The sequence below is a fragment of the Amblyomma maculatum genome, unplaced genomic scaffold, assembly GCF_055883805.1.
Source record: "Amblyomma maculatum isolate TAMU_Amacu unplaced genomic scaffold, ASM5588380v1 scaffold_15, whole genome shotgun sequence".
Classification (NCBI taxonomy): Eukaryota; Metazoa; Arthropoda; class Arachnida; order Ixodida; family Ixodidae; genus Amblyomma; species Amblyomma maculatum.
Window position 1 is genome coordinate 8,193,874 of NW_028146740.1, and position 25,630 is coordinate 8,219,503.

General features: G+C 46.0%; 1 protein-coding gene across 1 annotated transcript in view; it reads right to left on the bottom strand.

The window, feature by feature from the left end:
* LOC146172008 (ADP-ribose pyrophosphatase-like) overlaps nucleotides 1–25,630 on the bottom strand; it is a 317,324-nt gene that overhangs the window by 130,629 nt on the left and 161,065 nt on the right. Inside the window, exon 6 of the mRNA XM_084586232.1 lies at nucleotides 1,320–1,413. Within this exon, the coding sequence (XP_084442358.1) occupies nucleotides 1,320–1,413 (94 nt within the window). The remainder of the gene's footprint in view (nucleotides 1–1,319; nucleotides 1,414–25,630) is intronic.

Here is a 25,630-nt window from a genome sequence, read left to right on the forward strand (position 1 = left end):
CATGTTAGGGTCGGCGCGGCGAAAGAGGCGCTTCATCTCCTCAACGTACGCCAGGACAGACTCGTTAGGAAGTTGCAGTCTTGACTGAAGGAGGGCCTGGGCTCTTTCCTTTCGGGCGATGCTTGAAAAGGCAGTCATAAACACTTCCTTGAAAGTCTCCCAATCCTTTATAGTTGCCTCATGATTTTCGAACCAAACTCGGGCATGTCCTTGAAGAACAAAGTAGACTTGCCTAAGTTTCGCGGCGTCATTCCAGCCGTTGAAATCTGCCACACGGTCGAAAAGGTCCATCCAATCTCCCGCATCTTCATCCGGTAGTCCATGGAAGCAGGGGGGCTCCCGGGGTTGAAAGAAAATAACCGGTGCTGTAGGCTGGGCCATTGTCAGCGTCGATGCCTTCCGAGATCGAATGGGGTCAAGCAACAGACCGTGTTCGGGTTGTAGGCCTTGAAGTCGGCGGCTGGCTCGGTGACCTGTAGGCTGGTCTTCCAGGGTGACAGGAACACGGCTTGGGTCTTCGCTTGAAGGATCAAAGGCAGCACCTCCACCAGATGTCACGTAGTGGTGACGAGGTCGACGACGCAATTGAAGGGTCGATGATTGCACTAAAAAAACTGTTTATTTGGGCTGACTTGCGCAGCAAAAGAACTAAGCAACTCGGCGGCGGCGATAGAAACAAACGTGCTCGTCGATCGTCGAACAAAGAATACCCGTCACACTCAGCAACGCTCCACTTAAAGGCTGCACAGAACAATCTAGATAACGTCGCAAGCAGCTACCAGCACGGGCTGGAACATTGTGGAAAGACACCCGAGTGGTCGGAACCTTCGAGACAGATCTCGGTGCATCTTGTGCTACAACAAAACTGATAAAGGTGTGACTCGCGGCATCGAGCATTAACAAACAAAGATTACGGAACTGATACGCGGTCCAGAATCAGAGTGATAAACCTGTATGCCGGCGGCTGTTAAAAAAACAGCAAATACTGTTTTGAAGGTTTCGCGGCAATATGTATGTTTCGTATGTGCTAACTAGTGGAAGTAGACTAAGCGCCACTTCCAACTAGTTCGAAGTGGTGCTTAATCCAGTTGTGTCTTCATTGTGTTTGTCCCGTGATTATTGTGCTTTTAAATATCAATCATCTAATTTCCAGTTAGAAAGTTATAATGAAGCGGATTGACAACAAATGTCACTGTTGAAGACAACTATTTTTTTTTTTTTACAGCACAATTTTATCTTTGGATATGAGATGACAAATAACTCATTCAAGAATATGCTCGTCAGAATACGAGCAATGCGAAATAAGGTTCGTCGCTTACTCCTGGCAAGACGAATTGGTCCGTCCGGAAGATCTTCATCAAAGCGATTTCCAAACCTCTTCCTTGGACCAAGGATATCCGTGATGTTCGATACCTTCGAGGTAATACATAATAAATTAGGTTTTAAATCAAACCGGGGAATGAAGCATGCTCTGGACCCTAAGAGCTATTCCTCATAAAAAAATTAAAGTGTGGAAGTTGATAAAAAGGATAAAATAAATCCCAACTGAAGCGAAGAGCGATCAGGTTTCGCACTCACATAAGTGGAACCATTTCAAAACATTCAGTGCAGTGGCCTCATTAGGAAAGCACGGAGTGCAAGCGGGTGCAATGCGGAGTGACGTTCACCTGCTTCGAGGAGAGGGTGCCGAGAAGGCTTGTTAAGCGAAGTTATAAGATAACGGCCCTTACTACATAATGTAAATTGATTTAGGACGTCCGCACTCAGAATCCCAGGCGGCACCGGCACAACATATGACCAGCTCATTGCTAACACAGTATCCACGTTTGGCCAGAGGTTTGTGCCGCTTGGGATCAACATTTTATAGAAATATTTAGGTTTGTTTTAAAATTGGTATGCAGAAGGAGGTGCCCCAGCATGCGGCTGGAAGGGGCCTTCTGTACAGAAGAGTCATATAATATGTAGAACAAAGAGCGTCATATCAATGTTAAACGTAAGTGTTGCACATAACATGTAAAAAGATAAGGATACTGAAATTCAGCCCGGAAAAGAGCGCCATAACATCGAAAAATATTCAAAAGTGCTAATATAAATCTGGAAACAGCGAGTTACAGTGAGGTTGAGAAGATTAGCATAGTAAATAATTACATCGTTGCTAATGCTTTTTAGGTGACTTCGTCTAAATTTATTTGCGCAAATTTTTGCCCCTAAAGGTTTAGGGTGTTGCATAATCTGCTACGGAAAATTTAACAGTACCCTTGCGTAGAAGGCTCACACGTTTGGTAAGAGTAAATGCTTGTGGAAAGAAAATATTTTGGTGTTGGAATTTGTAAATTTAGGTAACGTGAATGTAACCGATGGTATATTTTGTTTGATGAACTTGCAGAGAAATATGTCCAAGTTAAATTTAAAATCACTAAAGAGAAATTAACCTAGGCGATCACTTTGTTTTGCTAATTAGCACAAGTGGTCTCTGTGCCGCTTCTGCGTATGTTGCGTAACATATATGTAATGCTTCGGCGTTGTAAATATTGCTTCAATGACCGAGAAACACCGTGCATAATTCTCTCCTGGAAATAAAGAGGAGATTATCTGCAAATTATAAAACGTCTAGAACGAATTCTTGTATTTCATAATGGAAACTTAAAAAAAACGTTTTCATGAAAAATGCAAGAATTCTTGGATTTGTGAACAGTGTTCTCATAGGAATATTGGAAGACGTTTTAATATGGTGTCAAAACCAATTAAGTAGGCGCGACTTGGGGAATGATGCATTTTCTTAGCTATTCTGTAGTTCGGCAACAAAGAAAAAAGATCTGAAATAGTTTCTTTTGGTTAACTAGACAGGACATATTTAAAGAAAAGTTCCAATTCTTAAATACCACATTTGACTAAGGTCGAACGAATTTATTTGGGCCCCTTCCCAAACATGGGCGCTTAAAATGTAAAACTGAACAATGTATCAGCGATAGTTGACAACGGCAGCGACAAAATCTCAAAATATATGCTACCGATCGACAGTCGACCGGTGCCATCAGATAGAAGAATGTGCGCTCCGAACGTCATCATGGGCGGAGTGTCTCGAAGTGCCAAGCAGACACGCGCTGCTTGTGCCACAGTCGGCCTGTCCATCACTAAACTTGCGTATAAGAGCCTCTCGCTGCAAACAACAAAAATCTGGCCCGCAGACATCCACTGGGTTTCAGGAGCATGTGAATGTGCACGGCAAAAAACACGACCGCTAGCTACCGTTTCATGTACACCTCATAAAGGATGAACAGGTTGCACCGACAAACAGAGCGGCATTTCAGATCTTGGGCTTATTCCTTATGCGTCATTTCAGCACGTGGGGTTCTCAGACACACTTGTTAAACACATAAAGGTGCAGGAATTTCGAATTAAGTGGGCAGAATCGAATATGGCTTTCTTTGCAAAGCAAGCAGCTACCGCGCGCAGCATGACACGATAAAACAAAATACGTTGGTGAAATGTATTTAAAAAATTTTCCAGGCAGCACTTTGGGCATACCACGGTATGGCAGTCATCGTAATTAAGTTTAATGAGGGGCATAGGTTGAAGGTTGTACAAGCATACACGACTACATGTAAGCTACCAGGCAGATGACCAGGCAGTCTGAAACTTCAACTAAGATATAGAGTAGGCAATGGGGAAAGTAAAAATACAGTATACTGTACTAATGGCGACTTTAGTGCCAATGTAGGCAGAAAGAATGCTGGATACCAGACAGTTTGTAACCATGGCATTGGGTAAAGAATAGCAGGGAGAGGTATTAGTTGACTGTGTGTGAGGAGGTTCTTTAAAACCCAGCAATCCAAGGGCTTATTTACTGGGATCAAACACATCATCAGAGTGGTCAAGCTAGTAACATATCCTTTTATACAAACACGTTAGGCTAGACGAAAAACTATAAATAACAAATAGCGAGACGAAGACGAATACAAACTAATAACAGTAACCGGACGCTAGAAGAGGGAAGTTCATGCGGACGCGCCCGATATTTGCTTGTGCTCGGATTGCAAGGAAGACCCGGTGTCCACAGGCGCTTGGGTCAAGCCGGCAGGTGGCTTGGCGGCGGAAGACGCTCGGCAGAGCCGACAGGCCTCAGGGTGCCGTCACGCGACAGACACCCTACTTCCAGGTGCGTCTATCCAGTGCACCCAGCACGGCACCGATATTGCGTGCTGGCTAAGTGCTCCAGGAGCACAACAGGAGTCGGCCACACCCAGGTCTGGTCACTGGGATCATAGGATAGGTGGAACGAGACCTGCAGGAGCTCCACGGCCTCTGCCAAGTCTGGTATCCCGGGTTGTATGCCAGGCGGGACGCGATCAGCCGCACCTTCTTGTCTTGTCAGATGCAAGGGAGGATGCACCAGGTGCAGTTCTCCTGTTAGGGTACAGACTACCAGCGACCATCATCATCCTACGCCCACCCCAGGCAAGGCCTCCCGCACCACAGGGGTGGGAGGGGGGAGTTGTTTCGGGGAGCGGGCTTTTCTCAGCCAAGGAGCTCATGCGATCTGGCGTATTCCCGCCGGGGTGGCGTCGCAGTGCCAGTGCACTACGTTCGCCCCACCCCCGCGGGTCAAAGCCTGACGCGAGCAAATCTTCTGATATTTCACTTTGAACTTTCCATTCTCTTTGAAAATTATAATGGGGTGGCCCTATTTTTTAAAGAACGTTTTCTTTCCGAACTGGCGTCTTTCGCGTTCAAGGTGGAGCCACAGCTCCTTACTAATTTTCTTCATCACCTCGAGGAGACAGGGTGTTTTCGCGCTGTAGACTGCTCGGCATCTAGCGATCCACATTTTATAATTTATTTCAGCGAGAGACAGCACGAACTGCTTTCGTGCTTCGCTGGGCAGCGGGGTGAGGTACCTGACGGTGGCGTATGGTACTCCTGGCAGCTCAAACAGTACTTTCAGGCGATCCAGGAGTGAGGCAGGGAGGATACACTAAAGAAAAATCTGTTCCGCGGTCTCCCACACTCTACAGAAAGGACATGCATCGATGGATCCGGACAATGCTGAAGCAAAGGCTCGGCGGCGGATCGGTAAAATGCCGCGAGCGTAGCGCCACATGACTGGTGCACGGCGTGCATCCAGGAAGTGCGCAGAGATGTATTTCAACATGGGACGCTCGGCGCACATTAGATCTTTGTGTAGATAGTTCGGTAGAGGTGGGGTCAATAGGTCTAGTACGGTCTTCAGTTGCGCACTCTGAGCCTCTTCCTTTAACTCCTCTCTCAGCAGTAGTAAATCCTTCTCAGCCATACGATAATACGTGAGCAGCGTCCCAGCGTGAGGGGAGGTATGCGAGAGGGGCTCCCTGGCAAAGGCTGTGAGCCTGGTTGACAAGAAGTAGGTGGTGAACATCCTTGTCAGTGGTATGTCGCACTGTACTGCTCGTGCTACCCATATGATGTGCAACTCTCTAGCCAGGGCAGTGAGGTCTGGGACGCCGAGATCTCCTCTATGTCTTTATTGGCGAGCACAGGGCGCCTTACTTTGTCTAGGGCGCCTTCTAGCTGCCACAGAAATAAGAAAATGGTTCCGTCCATCGTCTTTTTCGTACTTGCAGGCATGTCAAGAATGCTAGAAGTGAAGCTAATTGTACTGATGAGGAGGGTATGGATGATAGTTGCCTGTACTGTGAGAGGGAAGAGTAGTAAACACAAGTCCGTGACCTTCCTGGCGAGTTTGTTTTCGGTTGCTTCCCAGTTCATTGTTGAGGGCCCGTTCTGGTCAAAGAAGAACCCAAGCATCCCAGCTTCACGTACTACAGGGATGTCTGCGACCTCCTTGACCACCCATCCTCCAGCCACGCCGCTCCAGCGATCTCTGTATTACGTGGCACTACCACACACGCGCCACATACTTACGTCGTCTCTGTCCTACATGTCCCGCACGCGCCACATACTTGCGTCGTCTTCTTCCTCAGTTAACCCTCGTACCGAGAGTTGCAAACACCGTGCGGCGCTAGATCCTTACAAATGCCCCCCCTTCGAGTTCCTTCTAGGGTCGGAAAAACTCGCCCACCAACTCGCCCACCAGTTGATGTTGTGCAATCTTATTAAGTAGTCTACGTCATCTATGCATAGTGTTCTGAAATCATTAATAATCCCCCTAATTATTGGTGACAATTATTTTGGCATCTGCGACAGGGCTCGAACCTGCAATATTCTGGTCCGAAAGCAGAATAATTGTCACCCGTTACTAATTAGGGGGATTATTAACGATGCGCCCTTAACGGTGCGCACACTCCTAAACACCCTTAGAGTGATTGGGGGTAGCTATTCCGGTCTCAAAGGAGATGCCCTCGACTTGAGTGGCAAGCTCAGCCGGAATTGAACTACCTTGTAGTGACAAAAGGTTTGGTGCCCAGCTGTCGCCGGTTCAAGCCAGAGTAAGGTTGGGAGTCAGAAGTAACAAACAAAACAGAATTTATGCACAGCAAGAGACAATACAAAGGAATACACAAGAATACTCGGAATGCACAGACGAGGTTCACAGAATACAAACGCTAAGCATGCAACTACGGAGGTATTCAATAACACAGAGGCTTTCAACACAGATCAAACACGAGAGAGTCACATAAACAAACACCAAATTGTTCACCGGGCACTGTTGCAGTCCGACGCCTCGAGAGTCACGATGTGGCCGCCATGCAAGACGTGCGCCGGTCCATCGCAGGTCCATGGGCTTGCCAGCAGCGGGTGATCCTCGGGAGTTCAGTTGTCGCACTTGCGAACCCGCCGCAACCACCGACCGACTGACTGACTACACTAGCGGCGCGGCCTCAATAAATAGGGCGCGCCGCGTTTGTCTGTTAAGGGGCGCTAAGGCTAGCGCGCACACACACTTAGCTTCGCTGGTTAGAACACTGCCTTTTCTTTTCGTCGAGCCGCGCGCCGTCATTGGCTAGGACCCGTAGAAAATTCTGGAGAGCTCTGGCATATTCCAGACTGATCAATCACCGTCATCGCGGGGTGATCAGAAAGAGGGTGACGGCTACGCGTACAAAGCTACGCGCTCTCTCGCGCGGGGAAGGAGGCGTTTCTCGAACTTTGTGGAAACTTCCATGCTGCGCCGCGGGGGCCTCGGGCCGCACCGGCTTGATAAAAATGTGAGCCGATTTCGTGACACCAGCCCCTCCCTTAAAGAATATTGTCCTACAATATTCACAATATACACGAACAACGGGCGCACATGCATGCGCTCACAAATTATATGGGGCAAATGTCCACATCACACACATACATTGCATAAATTTCACAAACTGCAATAACACATTACACAATTCACACATCAATGCCATGATGTTCACAAACATAGCAACACACTATCGTCGGATACACATAGGAATCAACACAGACACATAACTTTTTTTTTCCTCAATGAGCATTCCTCAAACTCAAGGCACACTTTCGCCTATATTTCCCCACTCGGAATGCACCTCCTCCTTGGAACGTATCAGTTCCTCTCCATCTTTCAGACACTCCAGTCTTCTTTCTCACAAAGAAGTGACTTTTCTTTCTCACGCGCGTCCTGCTGTGTTTCCTTATTCGCGTTTTGATCTTTATTATACTCTCCGATTTCAGATCAGAAGTTTGGCCCCTGTATCTGAGGCCCCCAGCAGGACGCTCGCGGAGAGAAATGGTGTCTGCCGGCCTAATATTATTCCGTGCCGGCTGCCCAGTTTCTTCTCTGTTTGAGCTGTTCTCCTTGCGCTTCAAGTCCTTCAGCAACTTCTTCCTTTTCGTTCTTCTTGACGTTTCCGGCTCCACTTCACCTGACTTGGCAGGTCTGAATTTGTTTCTTTTCATTTCCACTTTTATTCGCGCCTTTGGCCGAGGAACGTTTGATCCGGTTTTATCCGCATAATCAGAACGTTGTTGTCTGAAAAGAGCGTCTTTTTGAGAACTTTGTTCTCTCTCAATCTGTCTGTGGAATACTGCGCTACTTGATAGACAGAGACAAGTGGAGGACGACACACGAATGAAGCGCAATGTCTCTGTCTATCAAGTAGCGCAGTATTCCACAGTATGATTAACCAACTGGCCCCCGTGTTTGCATTGTTGGCTCTCTCAATCCTTTTAATTTTCATTCTTTTCTTTAGGACCTTCAGTCGTACCTTCTTGAAGCAGAGCTCATTTGCAACTGGAGACTTGTTCTCTTCACTTTTAGTTACATCCCGTTCCTTAAACTTTCCCTTAAATTCTTTCATCGCAGTGCAGCCCACGCTTTCTTCCATTTCTGAATCTCCCAGTCTAGGATCTGTGCTGACGCTCTCCTGTGTGAAGAAAGTTCCTCATCTTCCTCAGCGGCAATAACCTCATCGGTATTCGAGCCGTCCTTCAAGACCGGTTCTTAGATTTCTGGAAGATTGTTGTCTTGAGTTTCAGCTCCATCTGAGCTTTCGGGCTGGCTGTTATTCGACAGCTCTTCCTCTCCGTCAGTCATGCACTCAGACTTGGTGCAATTTATTATGGAGCTACCATCTTGTCCTTCTACCTCTTGAGGCGAAGAGCACATTAGGGAGCCTTCTGGCTCGGCAACTGCGTTTGCAGCTTCTGTGCAACCTGTCGTCTCGGAAGACACATTCCCAATTTCCTGAGAAATATTAGCTCCGGTCACGTTTTCTCCTGGAATTTCTGTTGCAGAAACAGGTAGTTCCACAACCTTACTCTGATCCCTGGTGCTAGTCTCACCCTCTTCAGAGGCTGTCAGGGAGCCAGTCGCTACCTTTTCAAACAATATAGCCGCATGCAGTGGCGGTTCCGCAGCCGGGCAGTAAGCAGTAGAGCGCTTAGCAACATTTTCAATTTCGTCAACCTCGACAGTCATGCACATTTTCTCTCCAGAGTCAGATAGTTGGAATTTTGTGTCCTGAGCCTTCACTTCTGTCTGTGTAGACATAGCTAGTGTACACCATTCACCTGGCCGCGTTTGTTTTGCTTTGGGAGCAACCACCTCTTCAGCCTCGTCGGCGTCACAGATTTCGGGATTTGGTGATCCCGCGTCCTTGATGCTACCCAAGATGAGATCGTGCACTAGGTGTTGCATGCATACTGCAGTCACAACGCTGGTGAAGATCGGAGTCTTCACATGCACTTTGGCTTCAGGAAACAGTTTAGCGGAACCATCGAGGAATAGCACAGGAGTCATTTCTCCAGTAAGTTCTTCATCACGAACTAATTCTCTTTTTATAAACACTCCGGGGCTTTCTGTGCTTGTCAGTAAAGAAATCGATTTGCGTCGAATATTTCCGCTGAGAACAGGCATTCCAGCGCTCATGTACCCCGGCGCAGTGCACGCAACCGTGTATAATACTGGAGTTTTCTCCCAGCTCTTCTGTTGCGCGTGGTCGGCAATATGAGGCATAGTGCCCCACCTTATTGCACCTGTAGCATTTCACTTGGGGCCGGAATAATTTCTCAATATTGCTCCTTCCTTTGGCTAGCGCTGGCTGCTGCCTCTCACTCTTCATAGGCGCTTCGTTGACTTTCAAACGAAGCATTTTCTCCTGGTGGTCAAATTTTGTTTCATACGCCCTTTGATATTTAACCGCATTTCCTCGGGCGATTTCTTTTTCTTCTGCCCCAAAATGGGTTCTTTCGGTTACTTCTCGGGCTCTTGCCCTTTCTCTTGGTGCCCCTAATCGGGCTTTCTGAGCAGCTACTCGAGAGCTCTCTGCCTTGTATCTTTTCCTCTGTTCATCATTCGCAGAGGCTTCTATATAAATCGGCCTATGCCTTTCGTTTTCTTTTCGCTGACTCTCTCTTTCCTTCTCAGCCTCTTCTTTTTCCTTCTTAGCCTCTTCTAGAACCTCCCTTTTTTTTCGGTCCACCCATTCTCGCAGTACAGCTCCTTTAATACCTTTCTCTAGGCCCATTGCCATAATCTCCTTGAGATTCATCTTCAATTTGAACTTATTAATGCTAACACATAGCACTGCTCAATGGACCTTCACAACCGCTTTCGCGCGGTACCTCTCGCTATCGCTCTGCTGCTGCCCTGTTTACGACCTCTTCATAAACTCTTCCTACTCGTTATTCGTCCTCTGAGCTTGATTGCACCAAACGTCTTGTTGCGGACGCCATAATAATTGTCACACGTTAATAATTAGAGGTATGATTAAATAATTACCTTCATTGGTGCGCACTATCCTAGACACCCTTAGAGTGAGTGGGGGTATCTGTTCCGGTCGCAAAGGAGAAGCCCTCGACTTGCGTGGCAAGCTTAGCCGGAATTCAACTACCTTGTAGTGACAGAATGGGGCGGCCGTTTGGTGCCGAGATGTCGCCAGTTCAAGCCAGAGTAAGGTTCAGAGTCAGGAGTAACAAACAAAACACAATTTATGCACAGCAAGAGACAATACAAAGGAATAGCCAATAACACTTGAAATTCACAGACGAGAGGTTCACAGAATACAATTGCTAAGCATGAAACTACAGAGGTATTCAATAACACAGAGGCTTTCAACACAGATCAAACACGAGAGAGTCACATAAACAAACACCAAATTGTTCACCGGGCACTGTTGCAGTCCGACGCCTCGAGAGTCACGATGTGGCAGCCATGCAAGACGTGCGCCGGTCCATCGCAGGTCCATGGGCTTGCCAGCAGCGGGTGATCCTCGGGAGTCCAGTTGTCGCACTTGCGAACCCGCCGCAACCACCGACCGACTGACTGACTACACTAGCGGCGCGGCCTTAATAAATAGGGCGCGCCGCGTTTGTCTGTTAAGGCGCGCTAAGGCTAGCGCGCACACACACTTAGCTTCGCTGGTTAGAGCGCTCCCTTTTCCTCCCATCGAGCCGCGCGTCGTCATTGGCTAGGACACGTACAAAATTCTGGAGAGCTCTGGCATATTCCAGACTGATGAATCACCGTCATCGCCGGGTGATGAGAAAGAGGGTGACGGCGGCGCCTACAAAGCTACGCGGGAAGGAGGCTTTTCTCGAACTTTGTGGAAACTTCCATGCGGAGCCGCGGGGGTCTCGCGCCACGCCGGCTTGATAAAAATGCGCGCCGATGTCGTGACAGCCACCTTCGGTTAGCCTTACTTGAAACTTCAAATTCTCGTGCCCTAACTCCTTTACAATTTCTCCTTTACAACTTCGCGCTTAGCAAATCTGTCTCCTCGCGCCTTCTGAATTTCTTGCACCTACTGTCGCAATGAGTATAATAGGCCAGAGCTGGCGCGTATTGGTGAAAAACTGCGCCAAGCGAAACACACCACAAGAACAAAGACAAGACACAGGCGCTTTGTCTTCTTTCTTGTGGTGTGTTTCGTTCGGCGCGGTTTTTTCCTAATACAAGTATGCACCAACTAGCCCAAGAAGTGGTTTTAATGAAGTCGAAAGCACCACAAGGCGTTTGGAACTGTTGGTACGAGAGTTAACCGAGGAAAAAAACGACGCAGGTATATGGTGCGAGCGGGGGAGTTACACGTAAGACATAGACGATGCAGTATGTGGCGCGTACGGAGAAGTGACACGAAAGGCAGAGATCGGCGGAGTAGCGTATCTGGAGGACGGGTGGTCAAGGAGGTACGGCTGATCGCGTCCCTCCTGGCCTACGACCCGGAATACTAGACCTGGGAGTGGCCACGGAGCTCCTGCAGATCGCGTTCCACCTGTTCTTTATAACCAGGGTCACCACAGCTGGCAGTGGTCGACTCCTGTTGTGCTTCTGGAGCTCGTAGCCAGCAGGCACGTTCGGCGTAGGGCTGGGTGCACTGAATAGAACACCTGGAAATCGGGCATCTCTGCCCTGTGGCGGCAACCTGAGGCCTCTTGCCTCGGCCGAGTGCCTCCCGTCGCCAAAGCACCTGCTGGCCCGACCCAAGCGCCTGTAGACACCGGGCATTCCTTGCACTTCGAGCCAAAGCAACCGGTAGCGTTACCATGGAATTCCTTCTAGCGTCCTGTGATTATTATTAATTTGTAGTGGTCTTCGTGTCATTTCTTAAGCTCGTTATTTGTTATTTGTTGTTTTTGTCTAGTCTAATGTGTTTGTATTTTTAAATAGTTATGTTCCTGGTTTGACCGGTCTCGTAGTGTGTTCGTTTGATCCCCTCAAATCAGTCCTTTGATTGGCGAGTTTCGAAGAACCTCATAACAATTTTGGCGTCTAACGGTAGACCGGTAGAGACCGGTAGAACCAAGCCGGTCTCTAGGTTACACAATGAAAGGATTTCTGGAGGCAATATGAGCACTCCGGAGTTCGTCGCTGTAGGCGCGCGCATGGGATTGAAGGATGCCGAGTAGCTAGAGTTGAAAGCATCCTGTGGCGCTACCTCCTTACATTGTGCTGAACGCAATAATACACGAATCATAAATATCTCCTTCAGCAAAAGGGACATGGAAAAACCCTAATGGGGAGACTGAGAATGAAATTGACATTGTGCGGCGTTCTATGCATACAATTGTGCAGGAGATAGTGGTAAGCGGAAAGATTCGATGGAGTAACCACAGGATGGTAAGGTCTCGCATTAATCTGGATTTGAAGAGGAAAGGAACACACTAGTGAGGAAGAACTCCATCAATGAATTAGGTTTGGTTTGTATGGTTTAACGTCCCAGAGCGACTCAGGCTATGAGAGACGCCGTACTGGAGGACTCCGGAAATTTCGGCAATTTGGGGTTCTTTAACGTGCACTGACCTCGCACAGCACACGGGCACCTTGCTTTTCGCCTGTATCAAAAACAGGTCGCCGAGGCCAGAATTCGATCCCGCGTCCTTGGGAATAGTAGTCGAGTGCCTTAACCACTGCGCCACCCCGACGTTTTTTTTTCTTTATTGCCTGACTTCGGCACAATACACAAAACCACTTACAGGGCACAATGAGCATTCATTCATACAACAATCAGCCAGGTAGGTTGTGGCGTCGTCATGCTAAAATTCTCTTAGGGTCACGTATGGCTGAGCCAATCGGGAGCTTCAGGAGCAAGTTTCTGAATTTCAATATATCTATTCATGCCTTCCCGAAAATAGATCAGTACTGGCCGTGCATCAGGATCGCAATGGTATCTTGCCATTCTCGAGCGCCAAATACAGTGGAGGGCCCTTAGCATAATAAGGTCAAATGGCACCCCATCCTCATTCTCTACTGGCAAGTACCTAATACCGTGCGAGTCTAATGGAAATTCCTTTTTTAAAGTCCTTTGTAAAATATCCCAAAAGTATACCCCGTCCCAACAATGTAGGAAAACGTGGTCTATAGTTTCTGGCTGTTTACAAATTAGGCAATGCGAACCCAAAGGTAAAAATAATTTCTTCCCTTCCAAGAACTTCTTTACTGGCAGTGTTTCCGTGTGTAACTTAAAGAAAAAAGTTTTTGCATTTGACGGCACCTGCATCGCCTTCACCCGCTTAAGTACGTCGCGTCCTGGTCCTCCACTGTATAAGGCCCTGTACATTCGCACGGCCGCTCGATGGAAGCGCACTAGGTGCGGCCTGCTACGTCGCCCGAAACCGGCGGGAGGCACCTACTTCCCGTCGCCACCGCCGCGCCGCCACCGTTCGGGGACAAATGAGGCGGTACAGGGAGATTTGAGCTGGACATCTTTCGAAGTACTCGAAGCTCAGAGTAAAATATTATATGAGGAACGCCTGAGGAAATTGGACAGTAACAGATGGGCAGCTAAAGTATTTAAATACCTGTACCTAAAAGGCGTTGACTCACAATGGAGGAAAAGAACTAGGAAACTAACTAGTAAGTATGTTAGTAACAAGGACGGAGAAATAAAGAGCATTAAACAACAGGTGAAAAACACAGAAGGTAAAAATTGGATAAATTCGATGGAAAAGAAACAGAGTGTGGAATTATAACGAAAGTGGAAAATGCAGATCAGGAAGGAAGATTTCTTTGATAACTCAAGAGGCAGTGCCCTACTTTTTTAAGCTGGATCAGGGTGCCTTAGAACACGCAGCTACAAAAAGAAATTTAACAATGAAGATGACGTATGTGCTGTATGTGGAAACTCCAGTGAAACAATTCACCATATTATACTCGAATGTAATGGTATCCATCCTGAAGTTGGTGCAGGCGCAATCACTGTTCCTGAAGCTCTGGGGTTTAGAGATAACAGTGGCCGGGTGAATAAACCGGCGGTGGAAACTAGCAAAAAACGACTGGAAGATTGGTGGCTTAAAAGCAGAGAAGTGACATAATGTTAGTAATGTAGGAACAAAATTTTATAAATAGAATGATGGTTTAGTTAACCATTCTAAATCAATACTTAAGATATAGGGAGAAAAATGAGCATGATAGCTACTGCTATCACCCCGTTTCAAAGGGGACGATCCTATATTCCATCCATCCATCCATTCCATCCATCCATCCAGCCGCGCTCGGAGAGCTGCGCCTGGCTGCGCTTTCATGGAGGCGTCGGCGTGTTAGAGGCCTTTTATTTTAAGGATATAAGTGCTCCGCTTCACACAATTTGGCAACACGAATTAGTATATACTGCCATGTCTAGTGTGACCATGCCAGCACTACGCGCTAGCTCGGCAAAGATGTATACTGGAATCTACCCCGAAAAACTTAATCTGACGGTGGGTCAAGGCCACTAGATTAGAGAGCTCGCATTACCGTAATGTTGCATTCGGATCAAGTTGTTTGTGACACGATAATTTCACCCGGCTGTGAACAATTCGAAGCTGTTCAGCTGTCATTGTAGCCTAATGCATAACCACTTAACTATGTTGCGAATTCCGTGTGTCATTTAGATACCATTTACTCATTCCTGCATACAGCTTTTATACACATATTGATGTCAACCTGTTCTAAGCTGACAGCGCTATCCAATAAAAATATATTGTCCTACTGCGAGCAACCTCTGTGAAAATGCGACATGTAACCAACCTTTCTCTCATTCTGACAAATGTTAAGTTGGAAATATGAAGATGTTTATTAGGTTAAATCTACATGATAACCTAGGATCTTCGACTCAGTTGGAGACCTTAGACCTTTTACGCCGAAAGGCTATCCGTCATGGCTTCCCGCATTGTGCATTACCGAACTAAGCTCGCTCATAGAGCACCTATATGCTCCGAAAGCTTTTATTACTATTTTTATTGGCTGCTCGCAAACCCGTACAATTTTTGCCTGTTTGTAATTTTCAATGAAAGAACGTGCATCGAGTGTTCCTGTTGTGAAACTCTTAGCTGCGATCACAACAATGTTCACGCTTCAGAGCGCAACTGCAGCCGAGGTTCAGCGAGCAGCCGAGTACGCTTATTAGATGACCACACAAAAAAAGGAAGGAAATTACCAATCGCAGATGGAAAACGTTTCATAAGAGAGGTTTATGCCATTGCCATAAATGTCGCTCCACTGTTGAGTTGACATTTCCAGCCCAGCTCGCTATCAGCGGGTGCCGCAACTTAACAATATCTTGCATAGCGCCTCAGCATGGGCACGATCATTGTTTTCATACCATTAGCTACAAGTACTGTATACAGTGAGAAAACAATGATGAAATCAAAAGTTTACACAAGTACTGTATACAGTGAGAAAACAATGATGAAATCAAAAGTTTACACAGCTTGCTACTTGGCCAGACCTCTTGAGACTTCATCATCCTGTTAATGAAGGTGCTCGTAAGCTGACAAAGCTTGATTACTTCCTTTGCGGGGTACATCAAGCCTCCATTGTCCTTGGTTTTCATCAACCTGTAACTGGTCGAGTTGACTCATATTTCCTGCAACAGGCTTTTGCACGACTGACACGTCGCCTCAAAAGCATTACCAAATATCGCATAAATTAAGCAAAAACCTGAGTGATAAACAAAACTTGGGGTTATTAAATCTCCTTGCAGAGGTTAGAGTATCCGCTCTTTGCTACCTGCTTATTCACCGTATCCCGTAATAGCTGCCTCTGTCGCATATCATTAGAATGCAGTCTTAAGCCCCCGCATTATATGAAATGCACCCTACACATAGCTATATAAAGCCCCTCTTTACTGCACAGCAACCATAGTTCTACATAAAGAAAGCAACAAAATTCCCATAAAGAAAGGTGTTAGGCAAGGAGACACAATCTCCCCAGTACTATTCACAGCTTGTTTAGAGGAAGTATTCAGAGACTTGGAATGGGAGCAGTTAGGGATAAGGGTAGATGGAGAATACCTCAGTAATCTGCGATTTGCTGATGACATTGCCTTGCTAAGCAACTCGGGGGATGAACTGCAAATAATGATTGATGACCTAGACAGAAAAAGTAGAATGGTAGGCTTGAAAATCAATATGCAGAAGACTAAGGTAATGTTCGACAGCCTCGGGAAGGAACAGCATTTTAATTAGGTAGCGAAATACTGGAAATAGTAGGCGAATATGTCTACTTAGGACAGGTAGTAACCGCAGATCCGGACCATGAAAAGGAAATATCAAGAAGAATAAGATTGGGATGGAGCGCATTTGGCAAGCACTCGCAGATTATGACTAGCAGCTTACCGGTATCGCTCAAGAGGAAAGTATACAACAGTTGCATCTTGCCTGTACTCACCTATGGGGCTGTAACCAAGAGAGTTCTACTTAAGTTGAGGACAACCCAGAGGGCTATGGAATGAAAAATGGTAGGGGTTACATTAAGAGATAGAAAGCGTGCAGAGTGGGTCAGAGAAATAACTCAAGTTAATGACATTCTAGTGGAAATTAGGAAGAAGAAATGGACATGGGCAGGACATGTAGTGCGAAGAGAGGATAACCGTTTGTCGCTGAGGGTAACAAACTGGATTCCAAGGGAAGGAAAGCGTAGCGGGGGGCGGCAGAAAGTTAGGTGGGCGGATGAGATTAAGAAGTTCGCAGGGGTGAAGTGGATGCAGCTAGCACAGAACCGGGTTAAGTGGAGAAATATGGGAGAGGCCTTCGCCCTGCAGTGGGTATAATCAGGCTGATGATGATGACGATGATTACTGAAACCGTACGAACGGGCCCTATAGGAGTATAGCGTGCCTGACTTCGGATCTAAGGGTCCCACTATCAATAATTCCCCATTTCACCCTCACATCTTACTGACTCTCTCTGATTTGGCAGCTCCTGCCACATTGAACATGTCATGTGTTCTCATTGTGCAAAAGGTGTCTAGCCATATCACAAACGAACGTGCCTCTTACCAGATAGGTATCTCTCCGACTTTCCGTCGACAGAGCGGTCGCCGGATTTTCTGTGGAACGTGGCTTTTCAGTTTATCGCATCGACTTAAACAGTCTCAAGAGTATAAACAAATGTTGTATGCACGGACTTCTTTGCTTGCAAGGCCAACATAACCGCGAGAAAAGCTTCTGGTGCTACCTTATCGTGTTCATCTGCTTCACAACACATCTTTAAAAATCCTAGTTCACTGGCCAGCTCCCTGGTAACTAAATAGGTTAAACAACGTGACAGGAACAAAGGAAAAGAGGACCACACAACTAGCGCGGTTGTGCCGTCCTCTTATGTGTTCCCATCACGTTGTTTGCACTGTTAACCTATAATTAATCACCGACAAGTCCAATATGCTGTCCCTTGTAGCAAATTCAATGGCAGCTGATAGGGCATTATGCTTCAGCATCTGGACTTAACCTCAGCGCCGCTTTCATTTCAGAGGAAGCGAGTGCATTTCCACTCCTCGCTGCTGCCTTTGTCGGAAGCGAGCTCAGAAGATAGTTTGAGGGTCTCTTAGATGTCTCTTAAGCAAAGGACGGCGAAAGCCTACCCTTGTCCTATCATTTGCCTCGCATCTTTTGTCACAGTTCGTCATTTTAAGTCGTCGTTTGATATATTGATCGTTTCCCAGTCATGATGAGTATGCCTGCTTAGTCATTGTAGCCCTATACCACTCATAACTAAGCATGCTACTCATTTAGAATCAGCAGTGGTCATTACACGTCATCCTTTCACATATTCGTCATTTCGTAGACATTAGCAGTAATGATGAGTTATGCCTATTATAGCCATTACCACATATCGCTAAGCACTTGTACTCATTTCTAATCAATTGCGGTCATTACATGTCATAGTTTGATATACTGGTCATTACAAATCATTTTAATAATTATTAACCATTATTAGTCATTAGCATTAGTCATTACCTCTATCAATGTCTATTTATAACTTTTATTGATTACCTATCACCATCAATCATTTTCATTCTTAATCTCCCTCCTTGCACGTCCGCTTTTGCGACTGACACACCAGTGCACAGATGCGACGCATAGATTACAGCCACAGCTTCTGCGCACAGATTTTCGCTCTATGAGCCTAGAACGGCTTTCGCCTTAAAGAACAAACGCATCCCGTCTCAACGTTAACGTGCTTGCACATGTGCGCACAAAAAGGTTTGCGTTTACCACGCAGACACGAGGCGAACGCGTAAAGAAAGGAAGCAAACCGCGCGCTCAGAGCCGGCGACCCCGGCGGCGACGTGTCCCCGAACAGTGGCGCCCTCAGCAGAAATAGCGGGCGCAACTGTAAACTCCCCAAGGGCGCGCTTGCCCATTGACGGCGGCGCGACGCAGCAGGCCGCACCCAGTGCGCTTCCATCGAGCGGCCGTGACATTGGTATGGGAAGAACTACGTCACACAAATCATTGTACAGCTTCTTCCTGCTAACACAAAATAAATATTCATAAGAAAATCGAACAGACAGGAATCGCACACTAGCGACAACTTCTCTAAAATACCCAAAAATGCGTCCCGATACACTTTCGGTCGAGACAACACAGTCCGGCAGTGCTTTTCCGAGCCTTAATTGGCACACAGTCCGCAAAAATGGATCTTTTACATCGCGAACAAAAAGAACTCTGCTGACAATCTGTCGTAGAAATAATTGCCCCAAACCCAGTCCACCGTCCTTCACCCGCCTAAACAAACTGGTCCGGCTACATCGTTCCCATTCTGCTGCCCACACAAGAATGGCAAATATCCGGTGCAACCTCTGTACGTTCATCCTTGCACGATGCAACAATTGCATCACGTACCACAGCTTCGACATAAAAAACATATCCGTCAACGAATTAGCGGTTAGGGAAAAGGAGCAGAATTTAGGCTCTCGATGCAGAATTCAGTTCTAACCGACGAAGCCGACCTTAGCCTAGACGCATTGAACAATAATTGCCGAGCTATCATTACTGTATAAGTAGGCGTAAGAATGATTATATAGGATACCTGTAAAATATCTAAGCAGACGAAAGACGTGATTAAGAAACGCAAAAGTATGAAAGCCTCCAACCCAACAGATCGGATAGAACTGGCTGGGATATCAAAGCCTAACAATAAGCGCAATATGGCCGATATAAGGAAGTATAACATGGGGCAAAATGAGCATGCTCTAAAGAACGATCGTGGCCGGAAAGCGGTAAAGAGAAAATTAGGCATAGGTGAAAATCAGTAGTATGCACAGAGTTACAAGGCGGGCAGTGTCATTACTAACATGTACAGGATAATCAAGATAAATGGGGAGTTCTATACGGACCTCTACAGTAGTCAAAGTAGTCAGGACAGAAATGAGATTGGCTGTAGTTAGGCGCAACTAGACATTTGATTAGTAATGAAGTACGAAGCTAAGAAAGCCTTAGAGGCCATAAAAAGGGGGGAAAGCATCTGGGGAGGTTAAGGTAACTACAGATTTGTTGATCGACGGAGGGGATTATCGCAGCAGAAAAACTTGCCACCCTATATACGCAATGCCTGATGACACGAAATACCGAAATCATGGGAGAACGCTAAAAGTGTCTTACTTCATATGAAAGGGGACGCTAAGTACTTGAAAAATTGCAAATCAATTGAGCTTACTATCGGTTTCGTAGAAGGGAAAGTAGAAAGGTAATCGCTTATAGGATGAGGACAACCTTCAACTTTATAAAACAAATTATCAAGCACGTTTTCAACCAGGCTGCTGTGCCATTCATCAGACCCATACCTCCAATCACGTGATAGACAAGAGCAGGGAATGTAACCAGCCCTTATACATAGCATTAATTGACTACGCGAAAGCATTTGAATTGGCTCAATATCAGCAGTCATTGCGAGATGAGGGTGTAGATAAATCATGTGAGAAAGTACTGGACGATATCTATAGTGGCTGCATAGCAATCCTGGTTCTGCATAAAGAAAGTGGTAAAATTCCAATTAAGAAAGGCGTTAGGCAAGGAGACACGATCCAACTGTGCCATTAAAAGCTTGCTTAGAGGGTGTATTCAAAGACATGGAATGACAGCAGTTAGACATCACGGTCGATGGAAAAATTTTTTCGCTTATGATATGGCCTTGTTAAGTAACTCAGAGAACCTAATGAAACTAATCATTAATGATCTAAACAGGAGAAGCGGAACGGTAGGCACAAATATTACTATTGTCAAGGGACAACGATGACAAATTGCTGTGCTCGCGTGTGGAATGTAGGGAACGCGAGGACGACAAAGTGTGTGGGTGGTTCGTGCTAGACGCCGCTGCCCTGAAGTACGTCTATGGTCAGCGACCCATTTGTAAGTACTTTTAATACATTCCCTCTCTGTGTGCGTTTATCTACGTTACATTACGTTGCACAAAACTAAGGAAACGTTGAACAGCCTGGAAAAGGAACAGCAGTTTCAAATAGGTGGCGAAACGCTCAGATTGGTAGATGAATATTAAAATTTGAAATTTGAAATTTGAAATTTTATTCCACAACAAAACGATGCTGCGAGGAGGACAGGAAAAAGCTGTGTGAACAGCTTGAAAAGTCCTGACCCCCTAGAACACGGGGTAGGACAGAAGCGTGCGGCAAGAGAACACAGTCGCATATGAAAACATCGTTAAAAAAAGTAAGTATAAAACAGGCAAGAAAAACAAGACAATCATATGACAACAGTATACAAACCATAAACGCAGCTCTTTTGGTGGATCCGATATGTCACAGTTAGCATCCTTTATCATGTGATTCAGAAGTGTAGGCAATTTAAATTTTAACATTTGATTTCCATAATTGGTTCTACAATTTGGAACATACCACACCTCAGAATGGCGCACATTATAAGCATTTAGGACAAGTAGTAACCGCAGATCCGCACTACAAAAGGGAGCTAACTAGTAAATAAGATTGGCATGGAGCGCATTTGGAAGTTGCTCAAACAGTGTGAATAGCAGCTTAGCGGTATCACTGAAGAGGAAAGTGTACTACAGTTTAGCAGGACAGATGTGTAGGCCAGTTGGTGAGACATAAGAAAATTAAAACCGCAGCAGGCACAGGACGGAGGGTGGAGACAACAAAGGTCGGTACTGGCAACTGAAAATTTAATTGAAAAAACAAGGGCTTTTAAAAACAGATGGCACATGTGACCTTACAATTAGGTAAAGTAGAATGAAACATGAAAACCAAACAAGATCTTTGGCGAAACTTGAAAGACAACAATCAGCATGATTAAAAATAAACTATGTATGTCTATTTTTATTGAAATGAAAACAAATTATATTAGCTTTATAACACGTACCTAAATAGATCTACTGGCTACAGCTTGCTTCAGACTTCAGTTGTGGTAAATAGGCGATCGTACTATCCACGGAGCACAATCAATGGAGCACCACATCATGTTGTGTAATTCTCATCCATTTGCAATGCATGTTGCTAAAAACAGCTTTACGCCCAGGGGTTTTAAACGCATCTGTTCATCTTTCCGTTGTGCATAAAGCTATGTCCTAGACGACAAAATGCTTACTTCTAGTTCCGTTGGATGTGCTGTTAAGTTTACGATTCGAACAGCCCTTCTGAATTGCATTTATATATCAGTTTTGTATATGATTTAGTGAGTATTATTTCTCTTATCTGTATCCATTCACAAAAACTGTCCTTGATGTGTCTATTGAGTAAATGATGGCGAAGATAGCGTTTCCTTGTTGTGTAACGCAATATTGCTCCTGCTGCTGTACCCAGGCGAGGTCAAAACCCTGCCAGGAAGTTCAACACCTCCTTTTCTCTTGCCTCGTTGATAATACCTGTATGTTGCCAGAAGGAGAAGGAGAAAAAATGTTTGACATAGCTTTAAGAAATAGAAAGCGCGCAGAGTGGGTCAGAAAAGTAACTCAAGGTATTGATTCATAGTTGAAATTAAGGTGCAATGGGCACGGGCAGGACATGTAGTGCGAAGAAAGGATAACCGATGGTCTAAGAATAACGAGTTGGATTCCAAGAAAAGCGTAGCATCGGGCGGCAGAAAATTAGATAGGTGCATGAGGTTAATATGTTCGCAGGTGTCAAGTGCATGCAGCTAGCACATTACCGGGTTAATGGGAGGAAAATGGGAGAGGCCTTCGCCCTTCAGTGAGTGTAGTCCGGCTGGTGGCGATGATCAGGATTGTAACAATGGCGCGCAAATTTTGAGCCCATTATTCGGGTGCATACGGATCTAAAGTTTTGAACGCACTATTGTACTATCCCTCCCTATCTTACCTTCCGGTAGAAAAAATAAAGAATTCACGAAACTTGTGGTTTATTTTCGAATACACCAAAAGGTAGTGTTATCTTCCAGTCCTCGGAATATCTTGGGCTAACCAGTGCTTCGTGTCCGGTTAATGCGGACCAGATGCTGATCACAAGTGTGGCCTGATCACAACCGTGACATGGAAAAGTCCTAACGGGAAGACTAAAAATGAAATTGACTTCATAATGTGTTCAACCCCCGCCATTGTGCAAGATGTAGAGGTAATCGGGAAAGTGCGATGCAGTGACCAGAGGATGGTGAGGTCCCGAATTAGCCTAAATCTGAAGAAGGAACGCTACAGATTAGTAAGAAAGAAACCAATCAACGAATTAGCGGTGAGGGGGAGGGCAGAAGAATTCAGGATCTCGCTAGAGAATACATATTCAGCTCTAACCGAGGATGGCGACATTACCTAGAAGCAATGAACAATAATTTCAGAGATATCATTACTGAGTGTGCGGTCGAAGTAGGCGGTAGGATAGTTAGAGAGGATGCCGGTAAGCTGTCTAAGGAGACGAAAGATTTGATTAAGAAACGCCAGAGTATGAAAGCTTCCAATCCAACAGACCAGATCGAATTAGCCCAAATATCAAAGCTAATCAATAAGCGCAATGTGGCCGATATAGGAAAGTATAACATGGAAAAAATTATGCATGCTGTAAAGAATGGGGGAAGCCTTAAAGCGCTAATGAAGAAATTGGGCATAGGCAAAAACCAGATGTATGCGATAAGGGACAAGGCAGGCAACGTCAACGCGCATATGGACAAGATAGTCAAAGTAGCCGAGGAGTTCTATACAGATCTCTACAGTAGCCAAAGTAGTCAGGACCGTAATGAGATTGGCGGTAGGGAAAAACAGACAGACGTTCCACCAGTGACGAAGGTCGAGGCCATGAAAGCATTAGAAACTATGAAAAGGGAGAAATCGGCTGGAGAGGTTCAGATAACTACAGATTTGCTAAAGGACGGGGGGGGGGGGGGGTTATCGTGCTAGAAAAACTGGCCACCCTGTATACGCAGTGCCTGGTGTCATCGACGGTACCGGAATTATGGAAGAATGCAAACATTGTCCTCATTCATAGGAAAGGGGACTCTAAGGACCTCAAAAATTACAGACCAATCAGCCTACTGTCTGTTACGTATAAGGTATTTACTAAGGTAATCGCTAATAGAATCAGGACAACCTTAGACTGCAATCAAGCAAAGGATCAAGCAGGTTTTCGGAAACGGCACTCTACTATCGATCATATCCATACCATCAATCAGGTGATAGAAAAATGCTCGGAATATAACCAGCCCTTATACATAGCATTCATAAATTAAGAAAAAGCATTTGACTAAGTTGAAACCTCGGCGGTAATGCAGGCATTGCGAAATCAGGGAGTAGACGAGCCGTACGTGAACGTGCTGGAAGATATATATATAGTGGCTGCACAGAAACCATAGTTCTGCAGAAAGAAAGTAACAAAATTCCCATAAAGAAAGGTGTTATGCAAGGAGACACAATCTCCCCAGTACTATTCACAGCTTTCTTAGAGGCAGTATTCAGAGACTTGGAATGGCAACAGTTAGGGATAAGGGCAGATGGAGAATATCTCAGTAATCTGCGATTTGCCGATGACATTACTTTGCTAAGCAACTCGGGGAATGAACTGCAAATAATGATTGATGGCCTAGACAGGAAAAGTAGAAAGGCAGGCTTGAAAATCAATATTTAGAAGACTAAGGTAATGTTCAACAGCCTCGGGAAGGAACAGCAGTTTACATTAGGTAGCGAAGTAATGGTAGTAGTAGGCGAATATGTCTATTTAGGACAGGTAGTAACCGCAGATCCGGACCATAAAAAGGAAATAACAAGAAGAATAAGATTGGAATGGAGCGCATTTGGCAACCACTCGCAGATTATGACTAGCAGCTTACCGGTATCGCTCAAGAGGAAAGTATAGAACAGTTGCATCTTACCTGTACTCACCTATGGGGCTGAAACGTGGAGGCTAACCACGAGAGTTCTACTTAAGTTGAGGACGACCCAGAGGGGTATCGAACAAAAAATGGTAGGGGTAACATTAATAGATAGGAAGCGTGCAGAGAGTGGGTCAGAGAAAAACCTCATGTTACCGACATTCTAGTGGAAATTGGGAAGTAGAAATGGGCATCGGTCGGACTTGTAGGGCGAAGAGAGGATAACCGATGGTCGCTTAGGGTAACAAACTGGATTCGAAGGGAAGGAATGCGTAGCAGGAGGCGGCAGAAAATTAGGGGGGCGGATGAGGTTAAGAAGTCCGCAGGGGTCCAATGTATACAGCTTGCACAGAATCGAGTTAAGTGGAGAAATATTGGAGAGGGCTTCGCCCTGCAGTGGGTATAGTCAGGCTGATGATGATGATGATGTCGAATTGGATTGAAAAACAATTATTTCGTCAATGCAGATGCAGACGGTCCGCTCTAGATGGCCTTCAGTGCATGGCTGGCGGCGACCTTAGTGGCCCACTCAGTGGCCAAGGCTTGAATGCCCGGGTCCGAGCTGACCAGAACTACCTCCCATCGCTCAAGAGAAGGAATTTGTACTAGATCTTCCGGTGGAGGTTCTTCTTTACATTGCCATAGTGTGTGATCAAACGTGGCTGTTTCGCCACAGAACCTGCATGCGGGGTTAAAGTCATCAGGATACATTTTTGCTAATAGGTAAGGGCTTAGGAAGGATCTCGTCTGGAGTCTCCTCCAAGCGGTCTCCTGTGCCTTATCCAACGTTTTATCAGGTGGTGTAAATTTGCGCCGTTCCCATCTGTAATGACCTGTGATATCGTGAAAAGATACCAGCCCCTCCTTGGAGTAACCCATGGGTACGAAGGACCCTCCGACTCGGTTGACGAAACCTCGAGCCATGTTGTGGGCCGCCACATTTCCCGGATTCCCCGAGTGAGCCGGAACCCATATCACCTCAATTTCTCTGTATGGTTGCCTGGTCAGTTTCAGTATTTTCTGCACTGCAGTTGAGATTCTGCCCCCCGCAAAGCTACGGACAGCAAATTTAGAATCGGAGAAGATTGTTTCCGCTTCGGTGCTAGCTATGGCTAGTGCCACAGCTGCCTCTTCCGCGGTTCCCGAAGATTTTGTCACTACCGACCCTGATGCCTGCAGACGCCCGTGAACGTCCACCACCG